This window comes from Branchiostoma floridae, chromosome 16, assembly GCF_000003815.2.
Source record: "Branchiostoma floridae strain S238N-H82 chromosome 16, Bfl_VNyyK, whole genome shotgun sequence".
Taxonomy (NCBI): domain Eukaryota; kingdom Metazoa; phylum Chordata; class Leptocardii; order Amphioxiformes; family Branchiostomatidae; genus Branchiostoma; species Branchiostoma floridae.
The window spans coordinates 5,435,881-5,455,989 of NC_049994.1; the positions used below are offsets into that span (position 1 = coordinate 5,435,881).

At 39.3% G+C, this 20,109-nt stretch overlaps 1 protein-coding gene across 4 annotated transcripts; it reads right to left on the reverse strand.

Moving 5' to 3' along the window:
• Positions 1-1,359: 1,359 nt before the first annotated feature.
• Positions 1,360-19,890, reverse strand: LOC118403312 (eukaryotic translation initiation factor 4B-like). 4 transcript variants are annotated; one of them, XM_035802000.1, is made up of 13 exons: positions 19,753-19,890; positions 15,772-15,906; positions 14,946-15,142; positions 13,657-13,773; positions 12,986-13,046; positions 11,850-12,002; positions 10,816-11,010; positions 10,152-10,424; positions 9,071-9,485; positions 7,813-7,937; positions 6,927-7,343; positions 5,979-6,175; positions 1,360-3,649 (listed from the first exon to the last, which is right to left on the reverse strand). In XM_035802000.1, exons 1-13 carry the CDS (start codon positions 19,763-19,765, stop codon positions 3,581-3,583), a joined length of 2,367 nt encoding a protein of 788 aa, XP_035657893.1. In that variant the 5' UTR covers positions 19,766-19,890; the 3' UTR covers positions 1,360-3,580. The 4 variants fall into 4 exon arrangements, with proteins under 4 accessions (XP_035657893.1, XP_035657894.1, XP_035657892.1 ...); XM_035802001.1 differs by having other exon boundaries at positions 5,979-6,145; positions 9,047-9,485; XM_035801999.1 differs by having other exon boundaries at positions 9,047-9,485.
• Positions 19,891-20,109: the final 219 nt, after the last annotated feature.

Sequence of the window (20,109 nt, forward strand, 5' to 3'; positions counted from 1 at the left end):
TCGCAGTGGTTTTAAGTTCGCGGTAGCACCATGCACTGTGGTCTCTTACTGCCATAGAAAAATGTTTGTAGTGGTTTTAAGTTCACGGTGAATTGGCAACGCGAAAATTTCTGCATTTACAGTAGATGATGTCCACATTTAGTTTCACGACTTTTTTGTTTGAACCTTTGTTTGGTGGTTGTTCATTTACACTGCTAATCAATGATAGTTACATGTATAGGAGGCTGCTCTTAGGCAATAAGTTTTTTGCGTCACCGTTTGCAGTGTCTAAATGTAGATAATCAAATATATTTGAAGTTATGTTACAGGTGAACGTAAACATAGAGACACTTTTTGTTTGTATCCCACAACGATTGCATTGATTTTTTGTGGTAAAGGTTGTATATCTTGTTTTGAGTGAAACATAGTATATAACGTTTATTCTGGCACTGGGTTTGCCTTTTTTTAATTCACTTTTGGGACAGTCAATTTTTGTATGGGGTGGGAGGTCGGGGAAATATGTAGTATTTGCTCCCAAATGTTAGCTGTCTAAATTTTAGTTATCACAAGTATCACATTTATGGATTGCCTTTGGCTTAACCATTATACATTTGTATATGATAGCTTTGTATCGACATTGCACACGGGCCTTACTGTGCTTGAATGACGAGTAAAAAATCACTGTGACAGTAAATAGGAGATTTTGAGTAAAAAAGTACACCAAAAAATTCTCTTGGTCCTGTTTTTTTTCTTTTTTTTTTCCGAAGGTTCCAAAAAGTTTACTTGATATCTGCAGTAGATACGATACTTCTATACTGTCTTTTCTTGGATACACAGAGCGCAAATTGATCAGAACAGCAGGGTCATATGACGTTCAAGGTATGTTTTGGTAGGACAACGAAAAAGATTTGACTATGAAATATTTCAAATAAAGAACAATCTATCAGTGTTTGTTGTAAGATTTGCAAACGTCAAGTCAGGATTGGCATCATTTTCTACTCTTCCCCATTCTACCATCACAGAAATACAATTCAAGCTGCATACAGAGGAAGCAAATCGAGTTCCATGACCTGGTACCGTCTTGTCAACACAATGATACGAAAATATTTGATCTATTAGTAGGCATTGATGAGACCTTAAAATTATTACATTTTGGGCTCCTATCCGCTTACTATGGTACTTCAGCGGAAATTCTGGTTTTGATACCTCGTGTTCAACTGGACACTTTTTGATTGGAAACAGCTCGAGTCCTCTAGCAGCTATTTGTTGACTACTGGGGTATTTTAGTTGCAGACTTTGAAACTGGCCGGGTAAGTCTAGAAAGGGTGAATGAATTTTCATGTTTCTTGTTAATATGGACACATACAAAACATACAGTGAAAATGTTTTCCAACTTTATTCAGTTATAGAAATCACAGTAGTTGGCAACACTTGTCTCAGAATCCTACAATCTACATCTAATTTGTCATTGTTCTCATTTTAACTGTCAGCATACACAGTAGCTAGAGCAAGAACCAATACGGGGGAATTCAAAATAACTTAGTCTTGGTCTGGTTAAAACAATGTCATTCTACATGTGGGCTACCAAGACATAGTACTTATAATATAACACGAAGATTCCTTAAAACATGTTGGCCCAAAAGTGCATGTGTTCATCCACCCCAAAATATATTTCTTTGACTGACATTACTGAAGTACCTGTAAAACTGTGCAAAATTTCAAGTCTGAAAAACCATACGAGTAGCCAAATACCCTGTTAAGTATTCAAGGACCTCACATGAGGAATTGAAACTGTGACAGTAAGTGGTCGAAACTACAAGATCAGGCAAAACAATCTGAGTGATACACTCTTAGGCTTTTTAATTACACCATTTCAGTCTGTACCAAAGATTACGGTGATCAAAAAGTAAGAAGATTACAATTGGCTGCTTCTCAAGTAAATCAAGGTAAACTTCTGTATTTGTATTATACAGTGGTACAATACAATTTCTACCAAGTTCCTCCTAGAATGGCTGACTTGTCCCAGATGTACTGTACATTGCTTTACCCCTAGTTTCATGGCCTGTAGTGTGTAGTTAGATTTCTGATGTGGCTGATTTCCAAAGGATTATGTACAGAAGAATAAGTATCATCCATTCAAGAACTATACCGAAACTCTTGGTGTGTTCCCTACTACGGCAAGTTGCACGAAGTATTCTCTACTCATTGTAACCAAGGCACAAATTTAAAGAACCGTCCTACAAATTATGTAACAGGAGAGTTTGCTTACATTTCCTACTGCTAAAGCATTATCAAGTTTATAAACACAGAATTTACACGCCTTAGCCTCCGATCTTTAACAGGACATATCTTGCTCAAGGGGTACAAAAAAGAATATACATTGAGGATAACAATTCATGATCATACCTATTGTTACATTTGAACCATTCTCCAATTTCTCCCTCTAAAAAGTGAACACCTCTTTCCAAATGTCACAGTTCATACAATTCAATGGACAGTTAGCCATCAAAATACGATTCAGATGAGAGAACATAAGAGTTTTCTTTTACACAACCAGTTCTTCTCACCTGCTGGGATAGTGTTCTCGCCGCAAAAGCGCCACCTACATCGGCTACATATAGCGGCGAGAAGCAGAACTCAGTTAGAAGCTCTGAGGAAGATGTCTGACAGACATCGAAACGTCAGCAGGTGAGAAAAACTGGTTGTGTAAAAGAAAACTCTAATGTCCTTTGATCTACCAGCCTGATAAAATTATTTTCGGATGATTCAGATGAGGTTTTAAGTGTCCAAAGAAAATCTATCCTAAGGGCAACCCAAAAAAGACAGTCGTGTACCAATTCAAATATATCAAAATAAACTTGCTCATGTCCAAATGTGCATCACAATCATCAACAATTAGCATGCAGGCAGCCAAATTATACATTTTTAATATCAAAAGACTACCTTTGGATCAGCATGTAAGAAGTAACATCCTGCATTATCTGTTCATGCATGGCGACAGAGTGAAAAAAAAAATTGCAAAATCAGATCACAGAGTACAACTGGAAAGCGTAAAGCTTACACCAAAATCATCTGCATAAAACATGTACAGTACAGAGTAACATAGTTGGGTCTTGTATACATTGTTGCTGATAACCTAGGACGTAGGGTATTTCTCAGTACAAAGGACGATGTACCTACATGTACATTACAATCTACGACAAATCTGAGTGGCGGCTGAATGACATTTCTGCTGGCATAATTGTGCTTCTTCTTTAATATCAAGTACAAAAGGCTGCTCCGCTATATTCTTATTCAAGACCCTATCAGTCCTTGGAAGTAACTCATCTGTCCAGCTGAAGTTCAATGGAGGCCAAGAAAAATTGCAGAGAATCTTGGTACTGTAACTATCAAATTCCTCAAATCTGTAACATCTGCCTTCACCCCAAGTCCCTAAAATGTCTTGGTGATTCCCAATAGTTACCCCCCTCCCACCCCCTCACTTATCCTTTGACTACACCATAAACTAATATTGGGTAGTCTATGTGGTAGTTCTTGACTACTGCTATGCATTACAGCAAATGTACAGTTCTGCTAGCTGAGGAACCAGGCTGCAAGGATTTCAATCGCTGGCCTCTCCCCCGTCTTCATCAGCCAACAGGGCAGCAAACTTGCTGTCTTGACTGAAAACCTGAAATATAGGATCAGATATGTGTGAAAATCCAGTCTACAACATGCCAACAAATTGTTTTTATGGTGGTCAAGATAATTATAAATATCAACTTTTTTACATGATCCAGAAATATTTTTCTCTTTAATCTACAGGGTAAAGAAATATGATAGCATGGCAAACTTACCAAATGGATTAACAGATACGGCTTGACAAAAAATCTAAGGTGTTTTTTCTTGTTGGACCGTTTTTTTCTTGTTTTCCAGACCTGAAGAAATCAGTGGACAGGATCTTGGACCAACAAGAAAATGAACCAATTATACTGGCAGGCATTTATGTGTTATGCGCTTACTGGCCCAAGAAAATAACACTAAGTAAAGGAAGTTAATAGCAGTGTGCAAAATACTTTTTTGAGCCAGGTTGCACACTGTGCAACCTGGAGAAAAATTAGGTTGCACATCTGAATTTCAAGTTGCACCGCCTATAATTCACTAACTTCTTCAAAAAATGTATGTACATAGCCTTTAACTATATTACCTATATTAAGCATGTTTGTTTCAAACGTAAAATCAAGTAACCTAAAAATCCAGAAAATAACTTGACTCATAAATTATCAAGAATATAATAATTACTTTGTTATTGCACAGATTTATCTTTATTTTAGTGTCACATATATAGCAACAAGAATAAATAAATGTAAAACATGAATTGAAATTAAAGTTAAGAAATAAAAAATCTCAACAAGTTCATTTCATAATTATTGTTACAAAGTAAAATTTGGAAGAAACATTCCAACTTAGTAGAGTACCTCATTCACCACTTGTACTATTTTTAATGTAGCAGAAACACACTTAATTTCGCCCATACTATAGACACACACACACTATAGGGATTGAAACACTGCCCTCTATCAAATCCTGTCAGTACTGCAGCCTGTACTGCAGATATAACGTTATGCTCTCGCACATTACCGCGAGATTTGGCGTGAGTTCATAAATCCAACATGGCAGCTGCATTTTCGGCGATCGAGGGTTTTTGCTTTATTTTGGAAGGATTTTTTCGTTGCAGGAACATTAAAACAAGTTGACCACGGGTGAAAAATAGTGGAAAAGTATTGGTAACTTTTTGATTTGTTTAGTTGTTGGTTAATTTCTGTATTTTGATAGAGAATTTACGGCAGAGAGTGACTGTGTGTGTGCACACGTGTGAGCTCGGCCCATAATTTTTTGTTGTTGTTTCTTCTCTGTCCAAGTAAATTTACCGCAAAATCTGAGGCCCCAAATCTAGGTTGAGCACTGCGCAACTGGAGGTTAAAAGTAAGTTGCGCCAAGCAAAATGTGGTTGCGCTGCGCAAGTGCTCAAGTGGATATTTTGCACGCTGTAATAGTCTTCTTCACCAAGTTTCTACAGTCAACTTGGTCACAGTTAACCAAGGTATTAGTGTTGTTCACATGAAGATTTAAAACGCCAATAGGAGTCAGATAATACATCAAATGAAATGGACCATTGTTTTGAGTATTACCCATTCACAACTTTTCACAATTAGGTCCAGATTCAGGTCCGAACCTGTACCTAAATTACCTGTATCAGTACCAGGGCTCGAAATACACTTTTCAGTCAACTTGCACCAGTGCAAGTTAAGCCAAAGGTAACTTGCACCAAAAGAAACTTACTTGCACAACCCAAAATAGTGAACTGTTAACCCTTTATTCTTCTGAAAATTTGCAAATATATGGGGATACATAAAGACCACATGTTTGGATATTTGTTTTCCAAAGCGTATTTTATTTTGGATTTCAAATTGTACAACAAATGTGAATTTAGGCTTAATTTAAGACAATTCAATGTCTACAACTTGATAAGATCAATAGATTTCTTCTGGACTCTTCGAGTGACTTCCATCACTATTCTTAACCATCGCTAGAACAACTCAATACAAACACATATAACTGGAAAATCCAGTTGATCATATTAAAAGTCACTAAATTGTATGCAAAATGTATTTACTCATATGCAAATCAAGGTAAGACAACACCATAGGAATTATTAGCATTATAGAGATGGAATTGTCTTCAAATTTTGTTTACCTGGATGTCTAACCAAGTTTAGAAATAACAAATTTAGGCTATTTTTTTTATTCAGTGTTGTTTTCTTTTACCTTTCAATGGCAGACAATATTCTTGGTGTGTGTAAGCTTTTTCTAAAGTCAGGTATTAGTGGATAAAAGTAACTTGCACTGGTGCAAGTTTGGTCCAAACTTACTTGCACCACACCAATTTTACATGCACAAACTTGCATATGCATGTGGTATTTCGAGCCCTGAGTACCCACCCCTACTTCAAATACTTACCGGAGGTGGTGGTTCTACATATTTCTTGGGCTCTGCTGGCTCTTGCCTGGAGGGTTTGCTGTCGCGCGGCTCTTGTCTGCGGTCGTCTCGTCTCAGGTCCGGTCTCCCGCTCCCCGGCGGCCCGCCCCCTCTGCTGCCACGCCCGCCCCCGCGCCCCCAGGCATCACCTGTGGTTAAGTCAGAGTCATCCTCAGAGACTTTGGAGGGAGACAGGAGAAGGAGTTATAGCCAAACAGACCCAAGAGTGTGCAGAATGCTTTGGAGCCTTTCCATCTCTTTATACAGGGTTGGACAAGTCTACTAGCCCTATTGTCAGGGCAAGTGAAAGTGCTGATCGGGCTAGTGTATGACCTACCCATCTTGCCAAAACGGGCTAGTAAGATTTTTCGTTAACTGAGATTTTGATATACTTGTCACTTTTTACAGTCATGACATTAGGTGCTGTAATACACCGCAAGACTGACATCAGGAAATGGTCAACATGGAAAAATAGAGGCAATGATAAGAATTCCATTGCGGGAAGTGAAAATGCATATAAAAGTGACATTTGAATTTTGGGCAAGTGAAAATTTGGTAAGTAAATTTTTATGACATTTTTATGCCCATTATGACAAGTGAATTTTAGAAAACTTGTCAAACCCTGGTCACGTTTTCAGAGTAATTGAATCAACGTCACTCCTGAAGAAGGTGGACATAGGTGTGACAGAAAATTCGAGACAAGCTATACTGCTTTGTGTTGAAAGAAAGGATCAAAAGTTCATCATGCTGACACTGTGAAAACCATACTAATATATACCAAAGAACAAGAGTATGTTGTATGAATGCTACAAACAAAGGAGACCTATATCAGATTATAACTGATAGAAATAGAAAAGTGTAAAGGGTTACATAGTTGTTTCCAATACAGTTTCAAGCTCTACACTTGTAAGAATAGGTAAACTGATTTACCCCTGCCTCTGCCAGTGCTTCCTCTGCCTCTACCCCGGTCTCCTCCAGAGTCCCTCCTGGGACCCCTGGAAGATGGACTATCCCGGGCATCTCTAGCATAGCCAGGGATTCTACCATCTGGGGATGTGGGGGAGGTGGGTGAAGCTGGTCCTCTTCTCACCCAGGCATTTTCCTTCGGAGGTGGAGCGTCTACATATTTTGGCGGCGTGTCTCCAACTCTGGGTTGGCTGGTCGGTGCTTCGTCCCTACCCTGTGGGGGCTCGCTGCGTTTCGCCCAGGGGTTGTCTTTAGGTGGGGGAGCGGGGACGGCTTTTGCTTGGGCATCCTCTCTCTTTGGTGACCGCGGGGAATCGTCCGATTGGAAGACTTCGTTGCCGTCGGCGGATCGTTCACTGTCGTGTCTTTGATGACTCGACACTGCAGTGTTGACAAGAGATGACACTTGTGAACAACAATTTTTAGCCAAAACAAAGGGCAAATTTCTTTGCTCATTTCCGCAGGTACAATAAACAGTGAAACACAACTTAAGGCCACACCAATTTAATTTGTCGATTCTTGGATTTTAAAAGAATAAAAAATTCTTAACTAGAAAAACAGGTTTGTGCCTTGGTACACTCAGTTTTATCGGGTGAACACAGTCATATTCAACTTTTCCTCCCTACCCTCTAGTTTTATGATGTCCGCTTGGTATATTTTTATTTTGAAAACTCCAAGTACCAACAAATTGAATTGGTATGGCCTAATGTTCTGCATTCAATACCCCAGCTTTTCCAGTAGCAGGTGAATAATAACAACCAGGGCCAAACTGATAAAGAAAGGCTGCTATTCAGTCTATTGTATGATATAAATCAAAATAAAGCAAAAAGTAACTGTCATGTCTTCCTACCTGGTACAGGACGTGGTCCTTTTGTTTGGCTAGATGAACTGTTGTGTCGTGACCTGCCCGACGTCGCCGAGTTCTCGCTGTCTCGTCGTGATCTGCCGCTTTCCGTACGCTCGCGAGGTGGGGCTCTGATGGGAGGAAGGCATTTCAATTACACCCTACTGCAGAATGCTCCTACTAACCTGGGTACCATCCGAATAGTGGTTCACTCCGACGCTTATTATACACTATATACAGCTGCTTTTGTGCTATTGGGAACCTTGACATCTCTAACTTCCAGAGATATTTTGGAGTTTGGACGGGGTACTGATTGGTCCCTGCACATTAGTGAATAAAGGAATTGTGTAATATAACTTGCTGGGATTTTAATGATCTTTATAAAACCAGTTTAGGAAGAAATTACATATCATTCAATGAAATTCAACCACCTTTACTTCTCAATAAGAAGTACGAGCATGCCAGGGTTGGACAAATTGTAATATTCACTGGTCCTATAGGGCAGGTACATGGTCTTTTTCACTGGCCTGAAATTTGAATGATATAGAGCAATATTTCCATGCAGCATTTACTTGCAGCAAGGCAATTGTTCTATTTTTGTTTTAGAAAATCCTTGCAAATATATACAGACTTATCCAACCATGCAGCTCTGGACCTTTCGTATGTTCTACTTAGCCTCTACCAGGCTCTGAAGATCGCTGGTCTAATAGTAGAAATTGGACAAAAAGAGGGAATAGTACGCTAGGGGAGTTGGTTGGCCAGAGGACAGAATGGGGCGCGGGTACACAGCAATCCACAAAGCCTGGTAGAGGCTATTTTCTGCTTTCCGTTTTATGACTGTGTCCCTACTACTACTACTACTACTAGTACTACATGCCACACGTGTGAGTTTTTCACCATGCAAAACTGCAAGCACAAATCTACAGCTTTGTCTACTGAGCAGAAATGTTCAATGTAGTCAAAAGATTTATTAGCTTATGAAAAAACATGAAAATTATTGACAGAAATCAGGTACTACAAAGGACATAACTTGTTTCCCCAAAGGTGGAAGGATATTACGTACAGGCTTGATGAATCATGAAACTGTACTTAGAAGGAAAGTGATGCTTTGAGCAAACAGTACAAGTGCACAACCAAAAAGACTTGTATTGTGTCTTTATGGAAGAACCTTGGAGGAAACAAGGGAATAGAAGGACATGCTAAAAGCAAAGCGTGGTGGTTTGAGTCATGAGACTCGTACCGAGACGCTCGCTCCAGGTGGTACCTCTCTTCCTCTTCCACCTTCTGTCGTGCCAACTTCTCTTCAATCTCGCGTTCCTTAGCCGCGGTGTCCACGGGTTTCGCGGCGCCGAATATACTACTAGATTTAGCTGGTGCCGGGGGAGGGGTGTTCTCCACGGGTTTGGTACGTTTCGCCAACTGAAGTTTGGGTCGTTCCGCGGGACCTCTTTCAGGACCTCTTTCTGGTTCCCTCTCCTCACGTCTGAAGCCGTCACGGTCTCCGAAGCGGTCTCCATCTCTCCGTGGTCCGTACCTGTCGCCAAAGTCACGTCCGTACCCCCCGCCGCCTCCGGCGCGGTCATCCCGGCGTCCGTAGCCCCCTCTCCCGTAGTCGTCGTAACCACCGCCGCCTCTTCTGTCGTCGTCACGGTAACCAGAGCCAAAGCCACGCCGACCTCCTAAAAGATTTCGAAGTGGATTTAAGAGATTATTTAATTGTTTAAAAAGCTACCATTCCATGAGATGTCAGAGAAAGTACAGCAGTGTTCTAACCAACCTCAAATTTTTTGCCATTACCTGGATTTTGAATGGAAAACCAAAGGCGTAGCAGTCCAAAGGTGTCTGGGGGCATGCTCCAGCAGGAAAATTTTGAAATCTAGACCCTCTGAAATACTATTTCCTTGGGCAAATTTTGCTGGTAGACTAAGCTTACTTCAATCAATATCTTTACATGCCGATTTTTGTCTGTCACAGAGGACGGAACGAGCAAAAGTTTTGTCCCTTCCCAGTGGCAAAATTCCGTCAAAGGACGGAAAGATGGATGCTGGCTAGAACCCTGAAGTACAGATATCAAAAACAGATGCTATAGTGTCTGATTCTGAGTTCACACAAATTCCCACCAACCTCATACATGTATATCCTGTAAGACTACTCATGCACATGCCAGTAAGCAGAATTAACATATTCCAATCATGGTAGCTTGCTTCAAGCCATAGCAAGTTTATCTACACAGGAGACGACACACCTTCCCAATACCGTGATGTTGGAATTAAAGCTTCTTTTATGATTCACGAGCATGCAGCTGCCAGGAATACTTCTACATTTATGGAACATAGTGTTCCTACCTCCCCTATCATAACCCCTGTCTCCTCTATCATAGCCTCGGTCGCCATAGCGATCCCTGTCTCCATACCGGTCCCGGTCGCCGTAGCGATTTCTCTCCCCATACTGCGACCTCTCACCATCATCGTATCTGCCGCGATCGCTGAAGCCACGATCGTTGTAGCCTCTGTCTCTTGACCCGAAGCCTCGGTCTCTGTCATCGTAGCCGCCGCGGTCTCGTCCGTAACCGCCACGGTCGTCAGATCTGCCGTAACCACCTCTGTCGTCGCCAGGACCTGTAAAAACAAAGCAAAATTTTTAAAAAATTCCTGTACAATTCTCAGAATTCTTGCCAATGGACGCATACTATACTGTTAGGCTAGCTCCTGAGGCGTCGCCAAAAAACATCAGCAACAATGATACAAGTAAAATCAATACTTTTGTTTTTTGGGTCACTTTCTTAACAGTAACATTTCAACATCTGGCTAAATTCAATGCTGTTAATACAATAAATGTTCTCTTGATTATCTTACTTTTGTTTGTTTTAAACTTGTTTTATTTATCTACAAATCTCAGTTATATTTATCCCTCTGTGCACAGTATTCTCTTACTAAGCGTCAACATGAATTCTAACAATGGATTCAAAATTTTTGTCAGAACGAAAAAATATTGTGACTGTGAATGTACCTCTATCACCATACTGATCCTGGCTATAGCGAATATCACGTTGGCCACTGTCTCTGTCCCCAAAGCGCCCGAACGCTGGTCCGTTCTCTGCAGAAGCTTTCCTCCAGTCGCCTGCGGTTCTGTCTTCTTCCTCGCCACCACCACCGCTACGGCCACCTCGGTCCATGTCACGGTCACGATCGCGATCCCTTCGATCTAGATCAACGTATGGAAATATCACAAACATGAACAAACTGCTAGACTAAGGGCCCATACCTTCACCACTTTTTCCTGACATCAGAAGAACCATACCCACAAAATTGAGACCACAGCATGTCCGGACAAAAGATACAACACTGAAGTTCTACTGGCTGCAGCAGCAAGGTAAGCTGCCAGGTGGCCTGTTATCAACCTTGACTTAAGTCTTCCAAGGATCAACTTATCTATCAAACCATAGCTTCTTGAGCTGTAACTGGCCAACATATGCTGAAACTTAGATACAAAAACACTCACAGACACTGAGAACATTGGCTCTATTTCTGTAGACTACTTGAAACTTTTGCAAAGATAAAAGACAGGTGACAGTCAAAATTGCCTTGAATTCCTCTCTCTCACTCTGTTATTCCCAACTCTTAAAATGGATTACAAAGACATCAGGTCAAATCTCTGCCTATACATTGGCCTCTGAGCTTTCTTTGGAAGGGAAGACATAGACAAAATTCTTTAAGGGAAACATTACAGGGACAAAATGTAAAACATACCTAAAAATGCACTGGCCAAAAGTTTTGTCCAACACTAGTATCAACTGTTGGCAGAAAAGCATTGTCTAATATCTAAAATAATATATATAAAATAAGGCATAAAACAGTAAGATACAGCTTGGAATAGACCTCTTTCCAGTTACAGCCCCCATGTTGGATTTCTTTACGTCAGCAATACATGCTACATAGGAGAATACCCAACTTCAGCCTCATTTTGGTGCATGATCCCAGATGACCTCGGGGAATCCAACATGGCCTCCATAACTGGAAAAAGGTCTATTGTAGCATGTCTACCTGAAAAGCCACCTCCTGGTCGTGCAGGAGGGAGGATCCCAGTTTCCGATGACGCCTTTCTCCAGTCTCCCGCTGTCAACTCGTCGTACAACGCTCTGTCCCGACCGTCAGAGCGGTCCTTCCCGTCCCGGTCTCCCCATCTCGAATCCCTATCTGTAGAAAAATAATAGATTTATGCCATTTAGTTCTCTGTGCTAAGTTTCTATTCCTTCATAGCTTACAACAATACTGGTTCAGAGTCCATAATATTCCTACAATTTTGTTACATAGTTTGTAACATAGTCTTCTGTGTTCATGGTGTTTGGTAGCATAGAAGTTACAGATAGAAATGTTATGTTGTACGCAGGGCTCTAGCCAGCTAGAAATTTTTTCCGTCAGCCAATTCCCATTGTTGCGAAAACACTATTCCAGGAGTTAGAGAGACTGAACTGAGACCTTGAAAAACAGGTTTTAAGGAGATTATCGTATGCGAAAGGGCACCAACACACATTGTCAACAATCATAACAATAGCAAAACAAACAGTGTGGCTTTTGCGGACGTGGACGGCGTCCTTTTATCAGATTTTTGTCGGTCAAGGTTGACGGATTGGTTTTAAAATTTTTCCGTCACGCACAGCAAATTTTCAATTGACGGAAAAGCGGACGCTGGCTAGAGCCCTGGTTGTATGCCTCAGAAATGTCTGCAGAAGACTTAAGAAAGCTAGTTAGGTGCGACAATGCCATAATCTGTTGCTTATGCTCCAGAAAAAAGAGTGCCATCTGAGCAGCTTAGGTGTAGGTTAGGTTTACACAGCCTCCATGACATTTTGCGCTACAACAGATTCCGCTGGTATGGCCACGTGCAAAGAATGACCCACGACAACAGGCCAAGAAAGGTCTTGAACCTGTCTATAGTGGGCCAGAACCCACGTGGGCGCCCCAAGAGGAGACAGTGTCAATGAAGATCTTAGAAAACTGGACCTGCAAAAAGCCAACCCCCTTGACAGAGACGGATTGAGGGCAGTAATCAGACCGAAACGACTGGACAAAACGTCCCACCTCTGCAAGACAGGGAACAACAGATGCTAAACCGGATAGTGGGTGAAGTGAGTGAGTGGTATTAGTCAACAAACTTTAAGAAGGTCACATTTCCTTACCTTGTCCCCCTTGTTGGGTTTGGTCGGCCACATCTACCCTGATCTGACGATTCAGCAGTTTCTGTGGAGGAATACATCAATATATTAAGTTAAAATTGTACATGCAGGGCTTCAAATCCTGGGTGTATATGGACTTTCGTGCACAAATAACGGAGCCCTTAAGTTTTGACTGGGTGCAAGATATTAGTGTAGATTACATACAATTATGTCAAGGTATTATCGTACACTAGTTTACAGCATTTTCTTAACATTTTAATGCCAGAGAAAATAGTGAAAACTCTTACTTGTTTAACGATTTGATGTTAGCTATAGAAATTCAGATTCAAGCTAATAACCGTGATGGTGTCAGTAAGATTTTATCTGTGTCTGTACGATTTTATCTATGTTGTGCATCCAAAATTGTTCCTGTGCACACAAATTTTAGGTACTGAGGTACACCACACCAGCTATTGCCAAAAATTAAGTTCAGGCTAAGTTATGGAAAACCTTTGCTTTTGTGCTTACCATTGCTTGTCATCCAGACCAGTTGACATCATGTTAATAAATGTCAATTCAGACCAAGCGCGGTTGGTACTGAGATGTAATCATTCAAGCAAAACAAAGAGAAACGAAAAAAAAAAATGCTCAGTAGAGCACGACAACAATAAGGCAAAGTAAAAATCAGGGCTTACCTCGTTGTTCATGTTAATGGCTTTGAGAAGTGAATCCTTGTCCTCAAACTCTGCGTATCCGAAACCCTTCAGCCGACCGCTGTCCCCACCGTCGCGAGGTAACCTCACTGTCACTAGCTGTAATACGGAAGGGAAAAAATCAGTTTAAGTTTTTAAAATGTAGAGTGGAGTGAGATCAGCAATCTAATATAAGACATACACCTGGGTGCCTTTAAGTTTAAAAAATTAACATCAAACAGAACCTGGATCCAATGTGAAGTAGTACTGTATCATTACGCTAATGTTCTAATTTCAAACCACAGCAAAGGACTTTAGCTGTTCAGACTCAGAAATGTAGTCATAACTGCAAAATGTAGGATGTAGTGATTAACTGCAAAATAAAGACTATGAATAACAAATATGGTAACAAAATCATAACCATTTACAGGATGTATTTGTTTTCTGTCCTTGATGGAAAGCCTTTCACAAATGACTGCACACCGATGTCATGTTAAAAATACACTACTGTAGTACACAGAGATCATGAAAATTGTAAACAATGGTTTTACCTTTTCTAAGTTAATACTTTCTGGTAGAAGAGTATTATACAATTTACCTTCACTTTTCTTATCAGTCTAACTCTTGCCAATGGTTCTTGTTTTCTAAATGTGAGTTGCATGTTCTTTTCATTGCTTGTCATCCAGACCAGTTGACATCATGTTAAATAAATGTCAATTCAGACCAAGCGCGGTTGGTACTGAGATGTAATCATTCAAGCAAGCGAGCACCCGAAAAAAATGCTAGAAAGAGCACAACAAAAATTCTGAATTATTTTCCACAATCTTTTTCTCTTTCTTTTTCTGTCAATTTTGGCCACCTTTTTAAATAATCTAAATGTGACACTGATATCTCTTATGTTCAATATAAATCATAAGGGATATCTATAATACAGGGCTCGAAATACCACCTACATATGCAGGTTAGTGCAGGTAAAATTGGAGCTGTGCAGGTATTTCTGATGTCTACCTGCACCTAACCTGCACTGGTCCATGTACTGGGTTTTATACAATGTCATATGATTGTAGGTGCATATGGATTGTTATCAGCTGCATTGACTGTTACCAACTATGAAGTATAAAAGAAAAAAATAGCAATGGTTGGTTTCTGAACAAATTTAGTATGATCCATACTTTCTAAATTCAGAGTGGTGCAGGTAAAATTTGTCTGGTGCAGGTAATTTTCAATGTTACCTGCATCAGTGCAGGTATGCAGATAAAAGTATTTCGAGCCCTGATAATATAATAGCAAACCTTCATATCGCGGAAAAATCTCTCGATGGCTTCTTCATCCACGTCATACGAGAGGTTCCCGAGGAATGCGGTGAACGGCGGCTTGTCGGGAATCCGGGAGGCGTCGAAGTCTGCCATCCGTGCAGACCGCGGGGCCGTGGGGAGCTTCGCACGGTCAATCGCAGAGGAGAACCCAGAGTCAGACCATGTTGGGGTGGCTGGGGAGGTAGAAATGTTATCTTTAGTATTAGAGACTACTGCTCACTTTGAACTTTAATTTTTTCAGTTTAAAGATAATATGCTGCACTTTCCCTATTTTCCTTTAATTTTTTGCAGACAAATCAATGTATTTTGCTATTTTTGTACAGCTATTCCACTGCCATTTCAAAACACATAGGCAAACGCATTTATGAACAATTCCTTCTCCACAACTGGCTAACATTTAGCCATCACTTTTGGGCGTTTGGAGTGACATCCATCACTCTTCTTCAGCGTTACCAGAAATGACACTGCTGGTCCAATGATAATAATATTGAAGAACAGCGATGGATGTCACTTTAAATGTCAGTGGGTAAACTCCAAATCTTATCCAATTGTAGTCAAAAGTCAAAAAAACTATATTAGCATTTGGCAGCCTTTATGTAAAAAAACTGAAACATCACTAATTTACACATGTAGATGTAATTTACATAGTTTTAAGATAATGAACTGTCTTCAAACATTATCTACCTCGATGTTTAAACTTACTAAACATATGCATCACCATCCTTTCTAGTCTGTAATATTGCATTATCATATCTCTACTGCTTTCTTTCTTATGATATCTCAAATCCTGAAGGAAACTTACTGTCATAGTCCAGTCCCTCAGTCTCATCAGCCCAGTCATTAGACTTGGGTGCCATGACATAGCTGGTCGGGGCTGCGTCTCCAAGGAAGTCATTCAGACTCACTGTCTGTCCCTTTGCCTTCTTCTTCTTCTTGCCTAGAGATGGTGAAAAACGGTAACTCATTTTGGACAACAAAGCTGATTTAAAAGATGATGCAACAACGTCAACTTGTTACCATGTACATGTAAGTAAGATAACTGATTTCGAAGAAACATTACAAGTAAACTGTTACACATGTATAGTACTGTATGTGCGTCACTTTACTATCTTTTCCAACTAATTTTCTGTTTTTCCATAAAAACTTGTTTACCCATTGAACCTGATCTGAGTTCTTTCTATGGATTTAAACATTTGTCCTGCATTTAAATCATTGTCATTGATGCTACATTTATGAAGGCTAATTTGGGCCTTGATACAAATGACAGAAGAAGGATGATCAGTCACACTATTAGGACCTACATTGCATGTATTACAAATAAAGCTCACTTGACATCATTGAAATAAATGCTCTTTGGGGTTTAGTTTCCATAAGGAGTATAGCATTACCATTGCATGTTTTGAATAAATGAATTGAAACCAAGCTCTTAGCAATGTCTTAAAAAGGAATATGGGACCCTGCCAATTCCTTTTTATCTACTGCGATGATAACAAAGATATAATACAATCTAGTACAATTGCTTTTCATAATGCGATTCATGTCCAAGTACAAAAGCAGCCTTAATATTTTTGCATTATACTGTTACAGTAACTACATTTGAGTTTGTCCTGTTTTGATTTTGGAGTAGGGAGAAACGCTTCTAGTTAAAACACGGAGGTACGCAATTGACAGAACCATATTTTAGCAGAATTTGTGGAACGTAAAACCACAATGTTTCAACCATCACCAAATTGCCTAGAAAATGGAAAGCTCTTAAATCATTCTAAAAATCTTACAAATGTAAAACTACTGCAAAATCTTTAACAATTACAGTAACACCAAAATTGCCTAGAAAATGAAAAAAACTTATTCTAAAAACCTTATTCTTGATATGTCTAACCTTTTTCCTGCAGCCTAACCTCATAACCAACACAAATTTGGTACTTAATGGCTACCTTGGCAGACTGAATGTTAAAAAATCTTTACAACGCATGCTTGCATATTGTGGTTGCAATCCTGTTTCATCTACATGTATGGAACAGAAAGCAACTACTGTAAATGCAGAAATGTTCGCGGTGGATTAATGTTCGCGGTTTTCGCGTCGACCACTTTACCGCGAAATTAAATCCACCGTGAAAATTTTTCTATTAAGGTATTAGATTGCAGTAGATGGTGTTACCGCGAAAAGTCATTTTTCCCGCTACCGCGAAATTAAATCCCTGCGAACTTAAATGCATTTACAGTAATACAAGATAGGAATCTGCTGCTTGCAGTAAATGTCAATTCTGACTACGTTATCTCAGAACAACTAACCCAATAGTCATTAAATGGCAGTGTGCAGCAAACGAACCTCATTTTTACAAGGTCACAGTTAAGTCAACGTATTCAGCTGGCCATGTTAAGGACAAACAGGCCCAGAGAATATTTTCTTTAAATGTGCATTCAGTGCATTTTGGCAAATTGACATTGAACGACGGAAATTTAGACAATTGCTACTGATCAATTACTGTTTGGGACTTTGCAGCCAACTGAGGCAGTGGCTATTCTCTGACAGAGTCTGAGGGGATTTTCAGGTCACCAACACAATTTTCAAAGGACATCCCTTGCCATTTAAGATGACACTCGCCATTTTGATGACAGATTTTATCTAGGACAACAGAGGAAAAAGCAGTACTCTATCTCCACACTGAATTCAAATGGGAACAACACAAATATTTTCTAAAACGTTAAATGTCAAAAAACATATTCCTGCACAAAATGTTGTGTTCCCCTTGAGATAAATCTACAACACATAAAAGCATTCCTACAGAAAGAAATGCTAATCTTTATAATATCTTCATACCAGAAATTTATTGTCCGTCAAATTGGATTGATGCGCAAAGACCACTTGTTGGTAGATCATGAACCATACAGAATCATGTGTCCTTGTTTTTTGTATGGTAACACAAACATCTCAAGTTATTGGGAGCATATAGGTTTTGATATTCATGGAGATGAAATATCGTATAAAATGCAACTACTTGCTTGATACTATGTATCATAACTTTCAAGATTTTTTTCAATGCCTTTATTTCATTTTCTGACTCCATCTTCTTTGGATTGAAAACAACAGTACTACGTCAATAGTCTACATGCATACTGTCGTGAAACAAAGGATTACTTCACAGTCCCAAATTATTACCAGTGTCTGACAAAATGGTACAGACAACTAAGTGTATGTACAACTCAATTACTGTTAGTGTTAAGGCGAAAAAATTTGCGGTGGTTTTGCCCTCCATTTCTTTTCCTACCATGAGATTAAATCTGAGCTTTCTAGATTCATAGTAACATACAGTGAGAGCTGTGTCAAAATGACGTTACTACTAGTACATGACGTCATCACTGCTATTGTCAATTGTTCTCACTTGATTTCCTAATTACCCAATTGTCAAAAGACAAAATTTCCTTTCTTGAAGACAACTATTATCTTCACTGTATAAGAAAATTCTACAAAGCCATCAAGTTATACTTGCAATCAGAAACAAACCTTGATAACTTTGTTTCAATCAAGTAGACACCTTAGATAATGCAGATTTTCTGTTTGCTTTTATTTCCCATTATTAGATGAGGTGACTATCCCGTACTTATGAGCCACGCCCACAATACTTGTTTTGCGACATACATCGCATTTTACTAGTTATAACAACAGTATGATATTGATATTCAAATTTTCATGGTGGTTTTATTTCTTTTCACTGTGAATTCATGATACTGGGAATATCAGGAAGGCATTTCCAATGTATTACTATTACTACGTACTGTACTACAAAATTACTTCAACAGTAATTTTAAACACAACACAACCTCCTTTTCTTTTCTACTATAAAACAAAACCAGTGTAATTAAATTTTCAAGTATGTACCACAGTTGACTATTACCTTGGACAATAAAAAGGCATGTGATCTGATCTGCATCAGTAACTTTGTTATCATTTCATTGATATCAAATAATATTTGACTAATATTTCATGTTCATCATTTCTACATAATCATCATCATGTATGCAACAATAACTGAATATGATAATGACCTTGGTTCACAACATGGCATATGAACCAAAAACTACACACAGTGGACTTGAGAGACTTAAAAATCAATTCAAGGAGCAACCTTTGAAACGGAATTAGGGCTAATAATTTTTGACTTTAGTGTATTTTGATATCACAATTCCCTTGAATTTTCATGACATTTGTTAAAAAATCATCATTATGTGAACTATGATTGGCATGTTTTTGTCATCACAGATTAGTTTCCTTTATCACATGAAATTCACATTGAAGATTTATATATCATATTCGACATTTGACCATTAATCGTAAGGTAATGTAAATCTGCGCATGCACTAATAATTTCTTCACATGTGTACGCGTGTCATTGTACACAAATCTTTCAACGCCATCGCTAAAAATGCTCTTGCACAAAATCAAATAGAAAGGTAGCAAAATAACCTTATCCTCAACATTGAATGTACGAAAATGTGCCCAAACTGATTACTAATCCTGCGTATTGCGCAATAAAAGTCCTCGCTTTTAATGCGATCAGCCGGCGAGCGAGAGAAAATCTGCATGCGGCAATATGGTAGCGCCATTTCAGTCTGTCAGTCTTCTCACAAGTCATCGGTTTAGAAAGGGGGATACCACAAAAACAACTGGCCAGATTTTCTCCATGTAGCTTCCTTTATCTACCTGGCTAAGTAATGATATCGGACTGGGAGATTTCGGGGACAAACTGAGGAAAATTCTACGGAATGAACGAAAATTTCTCACCTGCTGCCGCCATGTTGATCTAGGTTGTGAGAAGTGCCCGGATGTTAACGATGACTACATTTTTAGTATTTTGTGGGGGTGAGTGTCCGACATTTTTAACCTTATATACTCAAAGAAAACAATATAAAAATTTGCAATATTCTTTATTTATAACTGATAATATAAAATACATTGTTTTTGAACTTCTTTTAGTTTTCAAGTTTCACAATTTGCACATCATTCATGTTAGTTGTGACATGCTTCTTTTCGCGCCAAATTTTGGAATCACCCAAAAGGGGTTCGCCCTGTTCCACACGTGGGTTGATGAAATGAAGCAAAATCAACTATTTTGTTGTAAAATTGCATTTAATGGACAGA

Coding starts and splice junctions, on each gene's coding strand:
- LOC118403312 (XM_035801999.1), bottom strand. Junction 12,003..12,985: donor AACCCAACAAGGGGGACAAG/GTAAGGAAATGT, acceptor ATTTTTCTACAG/ATAGGGATTCGAGATGGGGA. Junction 11,011..11,849: donor ACCAGGAGGTGGCTTTTCAG/GTAGACATGCTA, acceptor ACGTTGATCTAG/ATCGAAGGGATCGCGATCGT.